This window comes from Sinocyclocheilus anshuiensis, unplaced genomic scaffold (assembly GCF_001515605.1).
Source record: "Sinocyclocheilus anshuiensis isolate Anshui unplaced genomic scaffold, SAMN03320099.WGS_v1.1 scaffold955, whole genome shotgun sequence".
Lineage (NCBI taxonomy): Eukaryota > Metazoa > Chordata > Actinopteri > Cypriniformes > Cyprinidae > Sinocyclocheilus > Sinocyclocheilus anshuiensis.
Genome location: NW_015546094.1, coordinates 732,464 through 755,306, shown reverse-complemented (window position 1 = coordinate 755,306; position 22,843 = coordinate 732,464). Strand labels below are relative to the sequence as shown.

Here is a 22,843-nt window from a genome sequence, read left to right as displayed (position 1 = left end):
ACACTTTGAAATCAGTAGCTAAACACTACCTTTAAAGCACGTACCAGACGAGCTGTATGGATGCTGAAGCAGTACATGTAGTGAGTGACGTAGACGAAAGGCTGCCCAAAACAACATCCTATCAACACTCCACCACCATCAGTCAGACATGGAAGAATATCACTCATTTATCCAACATGACCCAAAGGAGCAAAAGTGCTCAGTGGCAAACACCTACCATTACTAAAAGCATGCAAAGTGGCACACATGACCTGATGAAAAATGAATTGATGGATGGTGTTAATGCAGGCAAACTGAGCCATCATTATCGAGACACTCTTTAACAGCAGAGTGCATCATATTTACGTGCATCTCTGAAGATGACAAAATCTCAGGAGTGTGTAACATGAAAAACCCACTTGTGTCAACACTTCAAGGAGGCCCGTTAGGACTGAAAGATACTTTTAAAATATCAATTACAATATGAACTGATTATAAAACTGCAGTTTGGATGAAAGGCTCTTTTATATTTCCATAAGGACGTATTCCGAAATGTATTGGACTATGAGGTGAGCCGTTGAAATAATATGCACAACAATAAAAAACGTACCGTCAGAATGCGCACGAAAGCCGCCGGTGGTAGTAGTACTCGCAGCGCTTCGCAATGTCACGGGAGTAGTACTATGCCAAGGACTCGCAACAGCTAAATTAGTCAAGGAAAGGCCTTGTAAGAGAGTAAAAGAAAGCTTTAAAACGTATTCAAACACACTCGCACTGACGCGCAAATACACTACGCAAAGGTTGCTCATGTCAATAAGGACGTACATGCAGCAAAGGTTGCAAATTATCCACCTTTATGAGCCGTCCTAGCAGAGGGCTGATGACAGCGCGTGTAGTAAGTCCGAGTATTAGCGTCGGTTACGGAGTAAAGTATTAATTTGTTTGTTTTTACATTGGCGCCGTGACGTTCTTACTCGCTAGTACTGTAGGTAGAGCAGTACTTCCTCGAGCGTAATCCTGCCAGTGCGTAACGCAGTGCATGAGTGCCAGTCTGCTCTGTTCAAGTTGCTCAAACTCATGCCATTCAGTCCAAACAATTATGAAAGGGAGAACTTAATAAATTACTCAAAAGCTTGGTTTGAACGCTGTCTTTAAAACATTTGACAAAGTTTAATCTGCATCCCCACCCCCTGCCTTCTTCTTGCTCTAGGTCCTTCCTTGATATTTTAGCGAGCTGATTTGCTCTCCATTTGTCTTTTGCACACAACACTCGTGTCTAAAATACGCGTTGTCACTAATATTAGCGGTGGATTCGTTTGAGTAATAACTACTTACCAAAACAGCAGAAATACTTAGGAGGTAACCGATGAATTTACGGTGCAAATTGCAGATGGGCTCTGTCCTGTCGTCTGAAGTGGCGAGCAACGTCCATCCATGTCTTCTGTCTGTCGGGAATTTTACTTTATATCGGTCCTCCGTAAAACATATTTACCCCCTCCCAACAGCAACTCAGACAGGGATTAAAAACTATATGAATCCCTTTTCCACTAGTCACAAAATGGTGAATGAACCACTAACAGCTGGCCCTCCTGGCCAATCAGAGCGCACTGACTGATACAGTAACCTATGGATGTGACAGCACAAATTTAGAGGCGTTTCTCAGTGGTTTATTCCATTTGATTGGCAGGCGCTTTGGGCCAATCGCAATGAAGCTAGATACCAAGCCGGCGCTCGCTCCGAAAGTTACAGTATCCAATGAGAGCGCTGGGAACCATAGGAACAGGGTGTGGGCGGGCACTAGGGAAGTGTTCAAGAAGCGCTGGCCAATAACGCGATACGAGTTTTCGCTCTCTAAATAAAGGTGCGTGTTTACCACAAACGACAGCGCTACACTTAATCCTAAAATCACTGGTTTTTCACTTCCCCTGAACGGCAAGGAATGTTTCTAAACTAACAAAAACCCCATACGTTTCCGTTTTAATACTGTCTGCTATATTAAACAAATTTAAGCTCTGAGGATGAAAAGAAAGGTAAAATCACTAAACTGATTCGTTTAATCACAATAAAGCCCCCTTGTACGGGTCCCTGACTAACCATTTCACTTTCACACTACTATGCTTGTGAATACGGGATAGACTATTGTCGCTCTCGCTCTCAATTTTTTCCACTCTGCCTCGCTTTTCTCTCAGCAACAGCCCCTCACCTCGTGTGCGAGAACCAATCGTTGCGCCGCAATCCGCTGTCTCTAACGTATGTGCCGTTGTGCCCCGCCCCATCCATACAACCCTTGCAGGATTTTGGAGGTGACGTCATCGTGCCGCTGTGTGACTGGCCAGAGGCGCCGCGTCGACGAGCCAATGATCAAACTCAGCGATGAAGTCATCAAGCATGTTGCCACCAGCTGGATGGAAGGGGCGTGGCCTGACGTACTCGCCTAACCCCATGCTTGATGCGTAGTAGGACAACATACTAGTGACTGATGAAAGCGATAAGACACAGTTTTAAAACACGCTGGAAAAATAAATAGCATACTTTCAAAATATTGTTTAAATACATGTACAAGTTTTTTTTTTTTTTTTCAAACGTAGCCCGTTCAAGCATTGAAAGTCATATTCAGACATACTGACGCATTGAAGCGCACATCTACATTCATCGAATGAATGTTCGTAGTGAATTTCTTTTGAGAAGCAAAGGCGACGTTACATAATCGCTGTTGTAGGCAGAATCAAGTACTCTCAAGCGCCATCCTCAAATGTTTAAGCAATGTACAGCGGCCTCTGTCGGTTTTATCTTGATAAGCACAAAACTATAAACATACGTGCACGCGCCACTGTGTGGTGGCTTAGGGTTATTCAAAACACTGAGAACAGGGTGAAGTTCTTTAGCGCACTTTTAATTGAAGATGAAAATAGAGAATTTAAAATAAGGCACTTTTGTAGTACTCAAGTGTCATACCCCCTTATTAGCACTTCTTCTCCCAAGAGCCCTGCCCTTTGACCTGACCCCCTCCATGATGTCGACCCCTTTCTTTTGGCTCTGCTATGCCGTCAATCAGCTGTCATACATCTATCCCTCTACCCTACACTCCCACTGTGCCACAGCGAACTGCATTCCCTCCTCTAGTTCTCTGAAATGTAGACTACGACTGAAGTGATAAAAGAAGTAAAAGGGAGACGACAGACAGAGAATGTGACAAAACAAAATATCACGGGGATGATGAGAATAACCAGAGGCAGAAATATAATCACAGGTTTTATTTGAATCCCACAACCGGTCTATTGAAAGTTGTTTATTCAGTCAGTGCTCATAAAGAGCATTGATTTGAATGAGTAGACAGACCTGAAACCTACTGATTAAGTTAAATCAGTAGTACATACAAAAAGTTACTATAGTAAACGTGAATTAAGATCATCAGACAATGTCAAGTTCAAAATTCACATAAAATGGTCCATTTGAAACTGTTCTTGCACTAAGTTAAAAGAGTTACATCTCTGTGTATGTTTTCTACTTTCACCTTCACAGACACTTAATAAGAAAGCAGATGCTATAAAGTGGAACACTGAGGGGAAAAAAGGTTTACTGGTCTTTAGTAGACAAGTAGTGACACATATAATAATAAATAATAATACATATGTGGCCCCTCATAACACGGATTATGTCATTCTTATTCCCCATACAATTAAATAATAATAATTTTATTTAGCAATATTATTTACATTTACTTTCATGTTTGTAATACATATATCATTTGTATGAGCAAAAAGATTTGAGGGATGTCAATGGTGATGATTTTAGATGGTTGATAAGGCTTGTACTTCTGCTTTTCAGACAGCAGAGGCCAGTCTTAAAGAGTCTATGTTATTTATCATATCAACAGGCTGGATACACAACATGAATTTATAAAGAACTTCTCAATAGTGAATGGTCATTTAACGTATATTGATTTGCATGGAATTATAATTTTATTATTTATTCATTTATTTACTAATTGACTTGTCATTTTTGTCATGTTTGCACTGCATCAGAGTGTAGCTCTACAGACCTGTGGGCCTCCTAAGATGCTAATTGTTGCAATTTTAACAAAAAATACACACAAGTAGGAGCTTCTACAAAACTCTGGAAAGGAGATTCTACTTGCATGACTAAAATGGACACATTTGTGTTGTAAAAAAAAGTTGCAGAAACCAGATGGCTTTTAACCAGTTTAATTGACCCTGATTACATTTTAATTACAATTCTGAAAAAGAACACAAAAACGAATAAAGGAGGAATTAAAGTGTTACATCATGGTATTAAAACCTGTTATTATGAATCATGGAACCACAGAAATACATTTTGAGAAGGAAAGTGAGAGAGAGAGAGACTTTTACACAATAAAACAATACACAATATATATTTTAAAATCATACAATCCCCCGATGAAAAAAAATGTACAAGAGCAAGAAATCAGTAACACTACAAAATAACAATTACATGACATGACTTGAGTTCAAATCATAAGCCCGATCCTCCCCGAATGCCCTTCCTCCATCCTATATCTCTCCACAATAACCACCTATATTAAAGTTACAGTTTTACGTTAATTTACAAAATTTTAAATGTTACACTAAACACACTGTCGGGTTGCTCGTGGGAAGGCAGGGCTGGGGGAAACATTCTTAAAAGGATCTCTTACAGTATTGTATACAATGTTATCATGACTACAACACGAGGAGAAAATGTCAACAAAATAATGATAATAACTAATAATAATTAGGATGAACAGCAACATTGACATCAGAGAGCAGATAAACATGAGCAGTTCGGGTGAAAAACAAAACAAAACATCATTCGACTTGAAAAAGTGACATCCTGGGATAACCAACGAGAGCAGCCTAAGAGAAAACAAATAACTTGCCTCCTAAAAAGAAACAATGCACTCACTTTGTGCCCAAACTAAAGTTTACAGACCACACTGGTCAATACTGCTCACTCCATCTCAAATTTTTTAAATTTCGAGGTATGCCGGGCGTAAAACAAGTGCACCCTAGTTAAAGACTTGACTCGTCGAATAAGAAAGCATGAGGAGATCATAATCAAATCTGATTAAAGTGGGAATAAGGCAGCTAGAAAGAGTCCAAAACTTTGAGGAGGTGACACCGTTGCCAGTTCAATTTTGTCTTATGCATTATCTTAGGTATTAAGAGACACCTCAGCCATGATTTAACTCCTTCCTGTCACTGGAAAACCGTTATATCATGGCTAGTGTCCGGCTGGCCACCCCGCTGATGTCTCAAGTCCTGTGCTCAACTTCCACAGGGCTTTAGTGCACACAGGTTTATGAGGTTCACGATGCAAGATTTCAAAATAATTATAGCCTTGGGTGTGGTGTGACGTACATGCACAGAGACCTGCAGCCTCTGTCAAACACACACACACACACACACACACACACACACATCAGTTGTAGCAGTAGGAACAGGATGTTGAGGAGGTGCTTGCTGGTTAAAGAACCGAATGTGCCACATCATCTGTGGTGCAAAGCTCTCGTGCTCGCTTTGTTAGAGTCTTGTGTACAATTTAGTTTTTCACTCCTCTACCCCACCTTTTATTAACGTGATAAGAAAAGCAACATTTTCCTCCCTTACCCAAATAGCAACATTATCCCTGAGGAGAAGAGTCAACCTTCCCCTCAAAACAAAATCTGTTACAAAACCCCCTGAAACTGATACATCTGTTAATGCTATGCTTCCCATTTATAGTATGTGTAACACATAATATATAAAGGTATATTGAGTGTATACTGTTCTTTTTTAAGATTTTTGTATTTCCTTTTCAGACATGCTATTAAAACAAGGCATAAGAGGCAGTGTGTGTGTGAGTGTGTGTGTGTGTGTGTGTGTGTGTGTGTGAGAGAGTGAGACTTCTGGCAACATGCCTTCTACTGTCTTTCTATACTCAAGTTAGTATTTAAATGTTGGGATTATGGATTGAAACTGCTATTTCACCTCCCCCTCATAAGAGTCTGCGGCTGTTCTATATGGCTGAAGGACAGTTAATCGGGACAAAGAATCAGCACTTGGTTCTAAAGGGTACATCATCAAGTGCCAAAATAGTTAAAAATCGAGTCCCAGTTGGTCTAGTATTACTGTACAAGCTTGTGTGTGTGTTTGTGTGGGATGCTGGTTTAGTTCACGCTAAAGGACTGACTATACAAGGGAAGCTTGTTATAAGCTCCCTAATGTGTATTACCTTCAAACTGTCACTTCAAAGACTAACCAACTAAGGAACTAGCCGTTTAAGAGATTTAGGAGTATGGTCTCTGAACCGCATGTTACGCCCGAGTCATTTCGTCCCCAACGGAATGAAAGTGATTCAGGTATGGTCCCAGAGGGGATAAAAAAAAAAGAGAGCGAAAGTTTTAAGGTGAGCTGGTTTGGATAGAAAAGGAAAGGAGGAAGATATCCTGAGAACTTAAACAGCTAGATTTCCGAAACACACACACACACACACACAATCAAACTCGAATCAGACACACGTTTCATACAGGGAATAAGAACGGGATCATGGCTGAGTGTGTGTTTGTTTGTTTGTGTGTGTGTGTTGAGGGATTTTGTCCCTGAGGGTTCGGACTTCTGATCAGGCTGGTTTTAGAACAGCGTCTGTTTGTGACTTTCTGTGCATTTGTATCCCACCACATCACATCAAGACTGATCACAGTCTGTCGCTGAGGAAAATAATGCTAGGCTGCTGGAGAAAAAGATCAAGTCCCTCGAACCAGACCAGTCTTTCTGAGGCCCGTCTCTAGTTCTCTTTGAGGGGTTTTGAGGGACAGCTCACAGGCACTTTGCAAAATAAAATTATCTTCTAAAAATATAAAATATACTCTAGTGCCAAAGGTCAAAGTTCATGACTCCTGAGGGTCGCTGGGGCACGTGGGTGAACTCATTCCTCATAGCGGTCACGATGAGATGTACTGGAACGTGTGCTGTCGGGGGAACAAGGGTAGCCTGGGGAACGGGATTCGATTAAGCAAGGGTAAGTTAGTCTAAGTGTGCAGTGTATGTGTCAGTATTACTGATGTCAGTATCAGCAGTCATTGATCTTAAAAGTCACGTGTGAGTGTGGGTCCATCAGCAGTCGTAGAGTTGTGTATCAGCAGTCGTCTAGGTGTGTCGATGCGTATCAGCACTCCTTGTTCTCCAGTGACAGCTGTGCCGTGGCTCGGTGGAGCTCGGCGCTAACTCTGTGATGAGCGAGAGGAGGTGGGCTCTCTGCCTCTCCGCTCCCGCTTCCGCTGCCACTCTCCTCCGCCATCCCGTTCCTCTCTCTCCCGCTCTCTTCTCCTCTCACTTTCTTGTCCTCCGCCTCTTCCATGTGCTGGTCCTGGTCCCAGCGCCGTTTGAACCGGAGCTTCAGTGGGATACACTGGGAGTTGGTTTGTGGCAGGCCGCCGGAGGCCAGCTGCATGTCCGCCGGCTCCACGGGTTCGCTCTTCACAATGGTGGTACCGTGCCGGCTATCGCCTGAGGAAGAGGTGGGAGGGAGGAAGAAGGGTGGAGGGGCGGGGGCTTTGAACACCTCCTCCTCCAAGTCCTCATCAGGGTGGAGAGCGGCATCTGTGCCGTTGGGCTGTTGGTGCTTTTGGCTATGAGGATAATCATTATGGTGATGATGATGATCACGGTGTTTATGGTAGTGAGAGGGGAAAACATCAAACTCTTCATCTCTTTCATCAGCGTCTTCATCACTGATGTCAGTCACTTCGACTTCCTCTTCTGATTCAATGTCAGATATGGGCTCGACCTATAGAGAGAGAGAGAGTGCATGTAGTGTAAAAACAGAGTTGGGTGTTATGGACTAATTTCCATGAATTTTCCAGTTGTTTGTGATGACTGAAAGAGGACTTTTAAAAAAAGTTTTTATATCGTTTTTAAATATCATGCTCATTTCCAAGGCAAATAATTAATTTATAACAGAGCATAACTAGAATTAGTTAGTAATTAGGCCGGAAAATTAAAATTTTGAAATGACCTATTTTTAGGTTTTCTAGGACTGTGGGAACTCTTGACTTTAAGCCTGTTACAATTAAGCATCACACATGTAAAACAATGACAATTTTTTAAAGCCAGTCTGATTCAGAATTTTTTTTATCATTCCCTAAAAAGTTTGGATAGATTAATGGATTGTTCGCCATTGTTCAAGGAAGCCCTCAAAATGTTTCAATATTTAGATATTTTCTGACTTGTCCAGGAAATATTAGAGATGTACTGCTTCATTTTTAGAACCTATTTTACAAGTTGAACATTTGAAGTCAGTGTGAACACCCATCAGTGCATTCGTTTACATGCGCTTTAAAAGTTTTGTGTTTCACAGTAAACACTTTAATGCGGGAATAATGCACTTCATGACTTCTGCCCACATTTTTGCCCTGATTTGCAGTATGGAGAATGAATGCTAGCTGCCAAAGCTATAGATTTCAGAAAATTGCATAGTGTATCATTGTCACATCTACATACATACATTTTTTTTCACTTCAGACTGATTCCATCCAGTCAGAGGATATCAAACATGTTTGATATTTTGAGCCAGTTTTAGAAAACTTTTAATTTGTCATGTGTCTTCTAGCAACTAGGCTAGAAGAGTTTCTTTATGAGTTTGGAATGACTTGCAGTCTGTGATCCTCAGTCGTTTGGTGCAGTTCCCACCACTCTGCACATTTTGTATGTATCTCTTATCACTACAGACGTTTGTTCTATTCGACCTTTAGTGCCCTACGAAGTGGACTAAACAGGATACTGATTCCAGATTCCAGTTCGAAGGGAGCGTATATGTTCCATTCAAAGGGCATTAAATTGTGCGAGACGTGAATTTAAATTTAATTTATTTATAGTGGTACATTATGTCACACTTCACACTTCTCCAGTAAGTTTCATCTGTGTGTGAAGACACTGCAGGCCGTGGCGCAAATCCGTGAATGAATGTTCTGAAGTAAAGTGAACTTCAGCCGATTTCCAGTGCTCAGGGAGTAGGGAGCAATGAACACTGTGTAGGGACCCAGTCAATCGGAACACAGTTCATGCAGAGAGCACTCTTCTAACAAGCTGGTTATCTGAATCAGGTGTCTTAAATAAGAGAGACATGCAAAATATGCAGAGCAGAGGATCGTGAGGACTGGATTTGAGAACCACTGGTTTGGTGTATGATGGCCCATTTTTCTTTGTAACCATTTACAAAGTCAGCAAGTGTATTATGCTTAGTACTTTTTATAAGTTGCATGGTGCATTCCAGGCCTTAAGGTCTTTGCACACTGAGTCCGAAATTCTCGTACAAATTTTTGCGCATGTTAAAAAATAAATACAACCTCATGTTGTGTCAATCAAGTTTACATACTGCCTCCGAAACTTTTGTCTGTCATTAAAAAAACTGGACCAGGTTCGATTTTCTCCGTTATCGCATCCGTAGCAAGCATTTTGATAGGAAAGGATGACGGATATGAAAAAATGCATACAAAAATTTCGAACTCAGTGTGCAAGGACCTTTAGTCCAACTTGAATCATACCATCCATTTTATGTTCAACAAACAAAAAACAAGGAAGAAAAAACTCTTTTAATGGTGCATGTGATTGTACAGAACCTAATTCCTGATTACCTTAATCTTGGGCAACCCAGCGCTGTTTAACGAGCCAGTTGAGGAGGAGTTGGACACCAGTCCTGATCCGCTGGCTGAACTGAGATCACTCCCAAATGACAATGAGGAGCCCAGACCGGATGTAGATGAGGAGGACAGCGAGCCCTGTCGACCCTGACTGTCGCGCTGTTTTCGGCCCAGCGGGGGAGGCTGGAGCTTAAACTTGAATGGAGAATGGTGCTGCTCCTCCCCCAGGTGATGGTGAATAGGGTGAGCGTGAGGCGGCGGGAGGCTGGAGTGATGGCTGTTGAGCACCGAGGGCCTCTCGGCAGGGCCGCGATCACAGCCCTGGGGTCTGGGCATGCCTTTGTCGGGGCGCTGAGGCTGAGGAACGATGATGTGTGGGTAATGAAAAAAGGCACGAGGGCTCAGGTGGTAATTGTAGACGCTCTGGGTGTGAGCCTTAAGGTAGTGCTGCATGTCCTCTGGGTTGAAGGAGAAGATGGAGCCAGGCATGGGCGACAGAGTAGGGGAGGGTGTGTAGGCCAGGTGAGAGCCTGGGGTCATGGAGAGCGCCGGCGAGAGAGGTGGCGCCAACAGGCCTGGGCCTCCCGGACCAGGCAGAGGCGAGATGGTGAACGGTGAGAGAGGCTCGGGATGAACCCTGTGTCCGCCAACCTCTGACACTCGATGACCTCTGTGACCTCCCGGTCCACCGTACATCCTGAACATCGTCTCGTGAGACAGACGAGGGTGAATGGCACCTCGGAAACCACCTCCACCTCCTCCTCTCTCAGCCACTCTTTCCATCACTCTCTCCTCGGCCGCACCTCCGTTCCCATCTTCGATCTCAGAGTTGACAGAAGTTCCATCGCTGCAGTCAGAGACAGACCCACGGGTGATACGGCGGCCGCTGAACATCCCCGGACTGCGCAGTTCCTCGCTGCTGGGGGACCGCAGCACCTCAGGCACCTGCATGTCTGATGGAGTGGATGAAGGGAAACGGAAATGGGGACCTGTAGGCACTGGTGGAGCACTCTGAGGAACAGACGCTCCTGTGGAGAGACAAACACAGGTGGAGGTCTTAGCTTTTGCATTTTATTGCGTAAATAAATGTATGTGATTTGGGTGTCCTCGTTTTGTACCTGCAGACCCCATGTCAATGAAAGGGTAGTTGACCATGACCAACTTGTTGAAATTGAACTTGTAGGTGAAGCGTTTTCCTTTAGTTTTATGTAGAATCCTCTTGTTGTAATAATACCTGCACAAAGACAAGCAGAACACATTAGCCCCCTCTGAAATCAAATTTAAACCTGAAATGAAATATTAGGTTATTAAAAGTTTAAAACAAAGAAATGTTAAGATGTAAAATGAATAAGAAAAAAAATCCAGATTCTGTAATAATTAAATAAGTAAATGTATGACATCGATGGTGTGAAAACTTTGTACAGTCATATGTATACATATCTGCAAGGGAGGCAGCGTCTCCTCAAAATATTGGATGAGAAAAAAATTCAGTGCAAAAATAAAACAACACCGATATTACAAAATGTAACATTAAGAAGTGTGTAAAACAATTGTTTTTCTAAAGAAATATTGTCCAACAGTGACACCGGCAGGTAAAGTTACAGTGGGAGTCGGCGTCTCTCTTGCCTCCCCAGAGCCCATTGAGTTTTAACAGACCCTCTAAAGTGTGCAGTTTGGTGGGGGGAAATTGAGAATGAATGGGGGAAAGTCACGTGAGAGGAGGCAATGCTTTCATTGTGATGTGATTGGATATTACTGGTTATGATTGGTTCATTCGATAAATCCCGCCTCTTGTGTTGTTCGTGTGTGTTCCGTGTTCGCGAATCAGTCAGAATGAACAATAATGGCGTTAATGGGAAGACTAATTAAAAAAAGTAAGTAAACAACTCACACTTAGATATATCCACTTTTTACGTCAAAACATGACTTTAATTGGCATGAAAACATGATCTGTGGGAGTTTATAGTGAGTAATCAGCTTGGTGAAATTTAAAAGTAAATCTCTGTGTCTGCTAACAATATTTACGGAGCTGATCTGAAAAATTCAAAAATAGTTAAAGTTAACTATCAAAAAGAACAGCTGAACATTAGTTCACAAATAAATTATCGTTAAATTGTTACTGCCTTGAGTTATTATTTTGGAATAAATGTAAAATGCTTAAAAACACTAACTTGATGAGATTCATACATGGCTTTAATAAGTAGAACACTGATTACATTGTTAATGTAAAAATATAAAATAGATTTTTTTCTGATAGTGAATTTACATTTGATTAAATAAACAGAAGAAAAAAATGGTTTTTTGTGTGTTTTAGTAAAAACTAATTATATATTAAATAATAAATTAAATATAGAGCCAACAGTGCAGTGTACATTTTAAATTAATCCTCTTAATAGTGATACATCAAGAAACCAATAAATATTTAAATATGTTTTTGTATGTATTGTTAATATATTTTTATGTGTTCATTTACGTGATGGGAGGTATTGTCAGGACAGCTCTGGTCACTCTAGTGCCTGTTTATATAACACTATAACCCACTGATAAATTCTCCTTTCTTAATTCCCTTATATAATCCCATTCTCTCTCTCTCTTCTTATCTATATATTAACCTTTGTCCTTCCCCAGCTCTTTACATAACATCTCTCTATTCCTCACAAACCTCCATCCATTTATGTAACTCCAATAACGTTGCATCTTTCTTACAGACCCGCACCAGTTAGTGCGTGTTTGTGTGTGTGCAAATCCCTGTGACAACGATTCATCTTGTACTTAATAACCTTCGAGCCACAATTCTCTGTGAATGACATGTTTCAGGGAAGATGCTGACACTGAGCTTTTTGAATGCATAGAGGATCTATTTACTCTCCCTGCGTGCGTGTGTGTGTGTGTGTGTGTGTGTGTGTGAGTGTGTGAGAGAGAGAGAGAGTTCAGACAGGCTTGTCTGTAGAGATTAACCCGAGACAGACAGATAGAGTCTTGTGGTCAGATGAAGACGTGAGCATGTGTAAATGTGTTTGAGCTGTGCTCAAAATGATTTGAGTTCTTTTTTTCAAGTTCAGACAAGTATAATTTTTTTTTAACAAAGTACGTGCCACCAGAAGGGGAAAAAATGTGACTACGGGCACTAGGGGTGTAACGGTACACGTATTCGTCAACAATACAGCGTGGAAATAAAATGTCACGTAGCATTTAATTTACCTCAGCAAGTCATCAGTGTCCACAGCTCGTTAGTTCACTAGAGAAATGAAGTCTAGAGAGGAGCATTTTGCTAAATATTACACCATATACTCATTATATTTTACTAAACCTGTTAGTCTTAATTATTTAATGTACAGTATGTTTAAATTAATCTGTTATGAAACATGCTATGACAGCCATTGTGTAATTGAATACATTTTAACAAATAGCTTAGAAATTTTATTATTTATAAATTAATAAAAAAACTGCATTATGTGCAGTTTACATGTTTGCATACAATTATTTATTTTTTTATTTTTTAAAGTTGAGTGTTGATCATCTATTTAAAAATAAATAGTAATCAAATTTAAGTTTGGGTTAAGTTGTTAGGCCTAATTGTAACCTTATAATGTAAAAGGGCTCCCTATAGTTTTAAGCATAAGCTGAGGTAGATTTTTATCACTAAGAACATTTAAACTATAACTGAATGTATTTAAAGAAAGAGCAACTTGTTCAGTAAACCATTTAAAAAAAAAAAGTTTTTCCCCCTGCTGTACCGAAATTACACCGAACCGTGACGTTAAAACCGAGGTACGTACCGAACCGTCATATTTGTGTACCGTTACACCCCTAACGGGCACCAAAACATACACTGAACACACCTCCAATACAACTATTAACAAAGACACAGATGTAAGCAGGTGATCAGTGATTATATGACCCACGATAACACTCTGAGCCACACAGTGAGATATAAATATACTTGAGACAGCTGTGGATTAGCATGTCTACCAAATACACCAGCAGCAGCAGTGTTTGCATGGGTAGACATCCAGCTCACACAATACTTACTGTACTTCTGCACTGTCTGGCTGGAGGTGGTAACCTGAGTTTATATGACGGATGACAGATGAGAACGCAGAGGTGAGATGAAGGGATGCTCTAATGATGACGTCCTGAACTGTGACGTTCCAATCAACAGGCCAGGCAAAGTATCACTTATTTCTATGGCTGTCAGATATGACTGGTTCTTAGTAAAACTTCGCACAGTCACTCAATGCCATCACTTCATATGCTTTCTATGTAGCAAGCGGCTGGTTTTCCAAGGCAGAGGTTAAACGTACTTGAACTATAGTAAATTGTGTTTTCTGATGTGAAAACCAGTGAATAATTAAAATGGGATAACAGTTGGAGTTTTTCTTTAATTGTCATATTCTGCATTTTTCTCAATGATATGATGCTCAAAGACATGATGTTCAGGTTTTACCCAAATCTATTTATTTTATTTTCAAAAATGCATTAATAATGCAATTAATAACCTATTCCGTGATGCGTTTAAGTTTTTAATTTCTTATCTCTCCTTAAATCATAATTGAAAAAAAGCATCATTCAATCATGAAGGACTTAATTATTCTAGTTAATTATTCATAGAAAACAATAAGCACTGTTAAAATTATTAAAAAAATAAAAACCCTTATGGCTTTATTTCAAGGTCAATACATCTTCTAAAAAATTTGACTTTTTGACAAGGAAAGGTTAGTTTAGATTGTAAAATAATAAGTGGTATGACCCTCACAAAATGTAATATTTATGAATAATTAAGTCATGATGGTAGTTAAAAAAAAACAAAAAAAAAACAACAACAACTTACCTTTACCTAAATACACTCAAAAACGTTTTGCTTTTTTTGTAAATTATGATTAAGATGTTTACACTCAATTCAAGGTGTCGGGGAAAATGTATTATAAGTTATTATTTTGTACTTTATGGTTACACCACATGACATTTTCATCATTACATTTTTTAATAAAAACTTAGTTGACAATGGTATAAACATTATTTAAAACAATGTGAAACTAACTTGAAAACAAAGAAATCATCCACAAACTTGACTTGTTTTAAGCTAGATTTTAAAAATAATTTTCCTTTTTTTTAATATTAGATGCTTTTATTTGACCCTAAAACCTGAGTAAAACCTCTGCAAAAGAAAAAGAAAAATCACAAAAGATTTCCTAATCAATATTTGTGTCCTGTTTTTGAGTAAAACAAGATAAGCAAAACTGCACAAGATAATGTAAAGTTGTTTACAAAGAATATATCTTAAAGTCATAGTCTATATGACACAGAACAGTGTGTGAAAGAAGTGCCGCCCACCCCACACACATGACTGCATGTGCACCCACTCTCTCAAACACACTTTAAAGAGCATTTGAACTGACTTCAAAGCAGAAGAAAGGATTCTTTGAGCATCTGCATCTAGTGGCAACGACCCTCCTTCTGTCACACTCACTTACACACCTGTGAACCCACACACTGGTGGCTGGTCTAACAGAAACACTGAACGCTGACCGTCATTTTCAAAGGATAGGACAGACACATATACTCCGGTGACTAAATGACTTTAGGTGGTACAGTCGAGCAGGTTTCCAGGAAAAAAATCAGATTTTACTGGGTTAGGACTTGGATTAAACAGCAGATTATTAAAAGTTCTCAGAGTCAATATTCTGTGACTGACGGGAATATAGGAGCTCAACAAACACTACAGCAATTCCTGGTATTTGCAAATCAGGGCCTGAACAACACGCTTTAAAAAAGGGACAGAATAAAGAAAAGACAGAGAGAATGAGGATTATCACTCAGATCCTAAAGAGGTACATATTGTGCTGCTTTTTCCTGTATTATGTGGACTTGTGCTATATTTGTGAGGTCCAAATATTGGGAAAAAAATTACCCGTATTGACCCGAATATAAGACGATGTTTTTTTCTTGGAAATACATCTGAAAAAACGCTGTCGTTTTATATTCAGGGTCTAGACTTTGACATGTCAATAATACACCCACAACAATAGGTGGCGCCAAATACGCATAAAACGAGTGTGCCATGAAATACGTAATGTAAAGATCGCGAGTGAAAACAAAAGAAAAAGAAAACCTTACAGCTGCATGAGTCGTGACTGTCACGTTAGCCTGATGGGACCAAACTCCCTTTGTGATTTTAAAACGTAAGACAGTACCCAGATTTGAAGTCTGGTTTTTTGACAGCCAATGCCGATATCTTGGAAAGCAGGGTGGCCGATGGCCGATATAATTGTATTTATTTTAATTAATATTTAAGAAATTTGAAATCATTTGAAAATGGATTAAAAAATACATTTGTAAAATAAACATACTTATACTTTAGATGACAAAGTATGTTCCACATATAAATAAATATTTAATAAAAATATAATTAAAAAGGAAGTAAACTGTAACCAACAGAGCACTCCGTATTCTGGGAAGTTTGTGTGCATTGGGAATCATATTTTTTCAAATAAAGCCAAGGTATCACTCATTTTACATACAGCACACAGTGAAAATGACATGAATATGACAGTGGGCAAATGCATAAAGCGCAGCATAATTTGAAATCACGAATTTAATGTTTAAAGCATTCAATTCGCACGGACTGAAAGTCACACAGTGAACACGCGATCATGCAGGTCACATGCACACTTCACAAGATCTCACAACTAGATTCGACTAAATTTGCAAGGTTTGTGAAATTAAATTTTCATTAGCCATTCAAAGATTTGTTTAAATGATGTAAATGCGTATTTGCTGCATGCTGACGGCAAACGAGAAAGTATTATAATGTTTGCCTTTCTATTACTAATAACATAAAAGCAATCGTTATAATACTTTTTGTATACATTTTAATTCCTTTGTTTAACAGTTCTATCAGATTATTAGACAGACTTCTATCCGTATTAGACAGAACTGTTAACGACGACGGCGAACAAGAGGGAGAATGTGAGCGGTGTGCGCTCAGGCACTGCCGCTCTCAGCGCCGTAAAAATAAAAGTCCTGCATCGAACGCATCGGCAAAACAGAAAAATTTATCGGCCGATGCCGATATTTGAAAAATGACAAATATCGGCCGATATATCGGTCGACCACTAAAAAAATCCCCACAAACCAGAAATATTATCCTTGCAAACTTTTAAAAGATAGACACATATGTCTGAGTATATACCAACAAAATAGGATTTTTAATTTAAATTTTTTTAAAGCATACTGTACACACAAAAGTCTGACATTCACTCACAAACTTTTAAGAAATATACTCACAAATCTCTGAAAACAAATTTCTGAAAATATCCTCAAAATAATTTTTTGAATATATATACACAAGACTTTATAAAATATACAAACTTTTAAAAAATACATCCTCACAACATAAAAAATAACGTCACAAATCTGAAAATATCCTTTAAAACTTTTGAAAAAATACTGATTGACAGATGCCTGAAAACAAGCTCACAAACATGAATATCCTTGAAAATATAAAAAAAAAATTACACACACTCAAACAGAAATGTCTAAAAAGTCTAAAATATCCTTAGATATCCTTGAAAACTTACACAAATCTTCAGAAATGTCAAATATCTTCACAAACTTCTAAAAAAGTCCTCAAAAATCTGAAACTATTCTTAGAAACTTTTGAAAAATATCATCATAAAAGTAAAAAAAAAAAAAAAACATCTTCACAAATGTCTAAAATTAAAAATGTCCTCACAAATTCCTAAAGAAAAATCATCAAACTCACAAATTTCTGAAAATCAACAGAACTTAATGGGAAGCTCTCGGAAATATAAAGGTTTATGTATTTGCTCTAATTTTGGTCAAATTTGTCCCCAAAAGGTAAAAAATAGGACAAAACCTCTCAATGGGGACATTTACATTTTCAAAACAATTCATAAAAATACTGTCATGTTAAGAACCTAAAGAGTTTTCTATTAAAGACAGGGATGGTGTGGTTTAGGTCTACAGTTGTTCCAATTAGCTTTATATAAACAACAGAAGCCCTCATTTAGTAAATGTGTGTGCGTTTCTGAAGCGAGTGGAGAAAAAGTGAAACGATGGGGTGGGGTATGAGTGGGCCTGTGTGGCTCTAGGGCAGATGGTAAACGGACAGTGAGACCCACTCCATCCATAAGCTCTACTGAGAAGCCAGAGATAAACATCATGTTTTGTATGCTGCGTGTGTTAGCGCGTGTCACTGCTGCACTAGCGTGTGTATGCGCGTATCTCCACCCACTGAGCTAATAAAGAGCTCATTCTGTCCCTGACAATAAGACCCAAATCTGCCCTCAAATACACACACATGCACACACACACGCGCATGTCGTCATCCTCCTCCAAACAAAGAGAGCTGTTGTAGGACAAGGCCTCTGACCCACTCTTTCCACAAGTACACACACTCACACACACAGTCAATCTTAATCAAATCTCCAAAGAGTGAAGAAGAAATCATGGCCGGCCACTTCAATCAACACTACATCGGTTCTGATGCTGATGATTGCATTGAGAACATCGAAATAACATCATAGGCATGTTTAATATGACGAAAGACTTTGTCGAAGGGTTTTAATTTCTTAAAGGGAAAAAGCCCTAGAAAGATCTAGAAAAGTTTTGAGAAAGCAAAAAGGTGCATTTAATATTGTTTGACTTTGATCATATGATCAAAAACAGTTCTTCAAAATATCTTCTTTCGAGCTTCCCGGAAAAAAAAAAGTCACACCGTGTGTCCAAACTACACATGACGTGATGCCGTGATGCGTGATAGAAGGTATCTTTTCAATGTTAATCTGAGTTTTTGTCCAAACCAGCCGCGATGGCGACACGCAAAATTTCTATTTTAGAAACGGTTTCTATTTCTGCAGCATCGCGGCTGGAACAACAACATACAAACTATTACAGTGATAATCTCAGGTACTGATTATGTGCTTTATTCAATGTTAAAAGTGTCTAATGTGAGTTTTAATATCATATTGTGTGACATTTATAGCCATACTGAAAGCAACAACAAATAGTTTACCTCAGATATAGAAAATAAATTTAAGCAAACTTGTACGTTAAAGCTGCAAACTCAATGTGAACCAACAACATAACAAAGCATAACAACCAAATTATGGAACCAAATTCCATAACAAAGATGGTATCAGTCACTAAGTATGGACTTTTAACAGTGTTAAAAAAGTTTAATATTTATGAATTTGATTATAAACTTATCCATTTCGTTGCGAGTGCAGTGCGCTTCCAGAGAGAGCCCACCCACACACGCTTTTGATTGGCTGTGGTATTTGATTGATTCTGTCATGTCACGTTGTCTTGACGCATCTGGTGTGGACAGCCAAATTGTTTATGGCTGGAATCTTGTCGCGTCACGTGTAATTAGGACACAGTGATATGGTTTTGGAACGACATGAAGGTTTGTGATAGAATCTTTATTTTTGGATAAACTACGGCTTCAATGTATTCACATTGGTCACATGACTAAAACTGGCACTTCGATGGCTTTGTAAAGTAAAAATTCTTAGCAAGTAGCTACTGTGAGTTTAAATAAACAAGCTCTGATGAGTTATTTTGGGTCAGTTTTGACAAAAGAGGGATGAAATCTAATAAGGAATGGAATGAGTATTTGGGCGTCCATCGTGCTTGGAGCCAGACAGGAAATGTCCTGACGTTCAGTGGAACATCAACAGTGGGACAATAGAATTCCATTTTTGCGGAGTTTCCACACGCATGTGGCAGGAAGGTGATGAGTCGAGTCCCAGCGGGCTGCCCGCAGGAGAACATAATTGAAACAACACCCCGAACTCCATCAACATCAAGTCAAATTCCAGTCAGGATTAGAACATTAGCCCAGACTTTTAACACATGCCATACAGTGGTCAAGAAATGTCTGAAAAGGAGCGTTTGTCCTGGAATAAATGGACGTCACAAGCTGCAGGGTTGAATGTGAAAGCCCTGTTGTGAGTTTGAGAAGTGTCAGATTGAAGGTATGAATCAGATGGAGGAGTAGAGTGTGGGATTGTGGGGTAGGGAGGCGGTGTAGATGTGGAGGAATGGCAGTGAGTCATTGACATCATGAAAGAAAAAAAGAATGGAGAGGAAATAAGACAAAGGGAAAAAGAAGAGAGGAACAAGACCATACGGTCTTACAGGGAAGTTCAAACTGTTACCAGAAAATAATTACAACTCATCCCTCAGTTTATTAAAACACATATTTTTACAACATTTATTAATCTGGGTTAATGTTAATTTAAGACATTAGCTTGAACATGTTTAAAATGTATAAGCATATGTAGAAATTAACATTAATGCCGTTTCAAATGCTTTTTCAATTATCTGTTACACTCAGATAAACATTAAAATAAAAAAAGGTCTGATGTTACTTCATTTTCATTGCGACTTTAATGTTAATGAAGTGAATTGAAACAATGGAAGTCTCTGTGGCATTGTATTGGGATAAACTTTACAATACGCATGGTTTCAAAAGTAAGAATAAAAATCACTTATTTGTGCAAAGTTACAGGGAGTATTTCTTGTAATGTAGACCCTGTAACCTTTTCATGATACGTGGGAGACAATTTAAGTAACTTTATAGCCCAAATAACACATTTTTGTACCAAAGAATTAATGCGAGCACTTACACAAAAATACAACCTACACATTTCTGCTTTTAATTCCGTGCCCTCCGCATTCACAGTAATGCGCTGTTTACTCTGACTAAGGTCTGCAGAGAGAGGAAAGAGAACAGAGGACTCAAATGAGAAGTTATGTGCGGCTGCTTGACCTTCTGACGAGGGCGATGCAAATATCTCCTGCCCAGAACACAGAAAGGAACTCATGCTGAGAATGATCAAAGCACAAGGTCTCTCTATCTGACAGCAAATGAAGGTCCACCAGTCCAACAATTACCAGGTTCAGATTTCAAAACGCACTTTGTGCCACTCTTTGTGCAGTGTTTCCAGATTGAGCAGTTTGAAGTCACTGAATTTAGCTAGTTTTGATTGAACTGTGCGAAAGGTGTGCTTGGGAAGGTAGACGCAAAAATATTTTGTGATGATTTGGGTGCATTTTAAAAGAAATATAAAATTAAATAACAAAAAAGATGTTCGATGCGGTCCATAAGCTGTGTTGCCAAATTCTGAATGTTCTACACAGGTAACTTATACACAAGTGACTTACACAGTTTGGCAGTAAAACAAGTTTCTTAGCAAAGTGAGAAGAAATGAAAGAAAGCCTTCAAAAATATGGTACAATGACCCTGAAAGTCATATTCTGATGGCCATATGAGACTCTTAATAAAATGGAGAAATGTTGCATCATGGGACTTCTCCCCTGACCAGGCCATGTTTTAGATGTGGAGGCCTGTAGAGATGCTGGAAACCAGTGTTTCCAGGATGAATCACTTTTGGTGATCAGATCACGTATTCCTCGATGCACAGGCTTATACAGAATGAATGGCCATCAGTTGTGTTCCAAATTCTAAAAGCGTTTTTGCTCTATGAAAAAATAGACTCATTTAACTGAAGGTACTAAGGTTTAGACTGGCAATCTGGCAACCGTATCTGTGTCGGTGTGTGGTTGTCTAAGTCTGACAGGGACAGTCTGAGAGAAGTCACTTATAATTACAGCAACAAGTAGCTTGGCTTCATAGCTATACTTTCTTTCAAACACAAGGGAAAATACACATTTGTGTGAACTGAGCACACATTCACATTTGTAATGACAGAGTGAAGAGGAAGGGTGACATCATAGTTTAGCACAGCTCTCAGCTTGTAAACAGTTTACACTTCACTCTCATTATACTTTCTGTTTTGTAACGGAATACATTTAGGCTCAAAATCTGATCTGGGAAAAACAAACAATAGGCTAAAAATAGAGAAGAAGAGAAGTAAAGTAGAACTTGGATTATCAAACATAAGTGGTAGAGCTTTTAAGACAGTGTTTATGTCTTCTGGATAACTGATGGAAAAACACACCAGCACACACATACACATACAAGCATTAATCCTGCACTACGCTGTTAACATGGGATCTTGTCAGTTTGCAATCATGCAAAATCTCTCTTCCTAACAACAGCTCCAACTGTCTCCTAACTGCCATGGATTACATGATGTGATTCCCTAAATCCAATCCCATATAGCACACCATTACACACTATTGCTGCAAAGTCTGGCTTTACATCAGTAATCAGCAGTACACATAGAGGCCTACTCACTGATACTAATAAGGACTTGACAAATGCTACAGAATCTATGAGATGAGGCAGGACTTCACTAATGGATTATGTTGGGAAAATATTGTCAATTGACTGAATTCATTCCGATTGATGAATCTGAATGTAGTGTTTACATGAACGCTAAATAAAGTGATCGGGTTGATGTGCGCGTTTATATGTCACAAGCTTCAAATCGGAATAGATTTTTTTTTTTACATGCGCACACTGCACAAATAAAGAGTTTCTCACTGTTTGCACATAATAACCACTCTACTACACGGTTTCTTTATTTGTTTTTAACAGCAGAATTAATATGTATCCATTTATGGATAAATATACATATAAACCTCTGTGCTGTGCTGCTCATATTTATCACGCAGTAAAAATGCCCCTCCCTGCGCCCAAAACGGGTTGCCTGTGGATGAGAATCCAAAACAAGGACTGGTGGGAGGTTGTCCTGCTCCACTTCACAGTTGCCGAGTGAAAGGAGAGTTTTATAATGACAGGACATGCATTTATACAACACTTTATTCAAAAGGAAGAGCCGTTCGTTCAGCGCGTCATACGTCATTACGCTATTTCTGCGTCATTGCACATGCGCAGTCCTTTCAGTTTCGGGGTTCAATCCGATCAAGTGTTTACATGCACTCTCAATCGTATTAGAAAAGGAATAAACCACCCCCTTCAATCCGATTGAAATTTAATTCCGATCGAGCTCAATCGGATCGATTAAGGTGTTTACATGAAGGCTTTTCAGTCCGATTGAGCCGTCAATCCGATTACAAACGGATTATTTGGTTGCATGTAAACGTAGCCACTGAGAACTGACCCACGAGATTAGGCACAGACAGCACATTCCAAAAAATATTCCTTTAAGCAGTCACAATAAAACCTTTCATGGTTTCAGGTTTCTTTCAACAAAACAGATATTTTTTGTGGGGAATTAATCGTTTAGATTAATCAAAATAAAAATAGTCGTTAGTGGCAGCCCTAGCAAA

General features: G+C 39.2%; 2 protein-coding genes across 6 annotated transcripts in view; both read right to left on the bottom strand.

Moving 5' to 3' along the window:
* The window catches only part of LOC107700186 (protein capicua homolog), a 58,449-nt gene extending 56,212 nt beyond the window's left edge, over positions 1-2,237 (bottom strand). For 2 of the 5 annotated variants that reach the window (XM_016501745.1, XM_016501748.1), the window contains exon 1: positions 1,315-1,621. The gene's annotated coding sequence lies outside the window, so the exon portion shown is untranslated. Of the gene's footprint in view, positions 1-831; positions 909-1,314; positions 1,622-2,182 lie in introns of those variants that run through there. The other 3 variants (XM_016501747.1, XM_016501749.1, XM_016501746.1) reach the window with 3 other exon arrangements.
* Positions 2,238-4,826: 2,589 nt separating this feature from the next.
* Positions 4,827-22,843, bottom strand: part of LOC107700185 (ETS domain-containing transcription factor ERF-like) — a 51,964-nt gene continuing 33,947 nt past the window's right edge. Inside the window, exons 3-5 of the mRNA XM_016501744.1 lie at positions 10,735-10,850; positions 9,611-10,644; positions 4,827-7,764 (exon numbers count right to left, since the gene is read on the bottom strand). Coding sequence (XP_016357230.1) covers positions 7,144-7,764; positions 9,611-10,644; positions 10,735-10,850 — 1,771 coding nt within the window. The 3' untranslated portion in view covers positions 4,827-7,143. The remainder of the gene's footprint in view (positions 7,765-9,610; positions 10,645-10,734; positions 10,851-22,843) is intronic.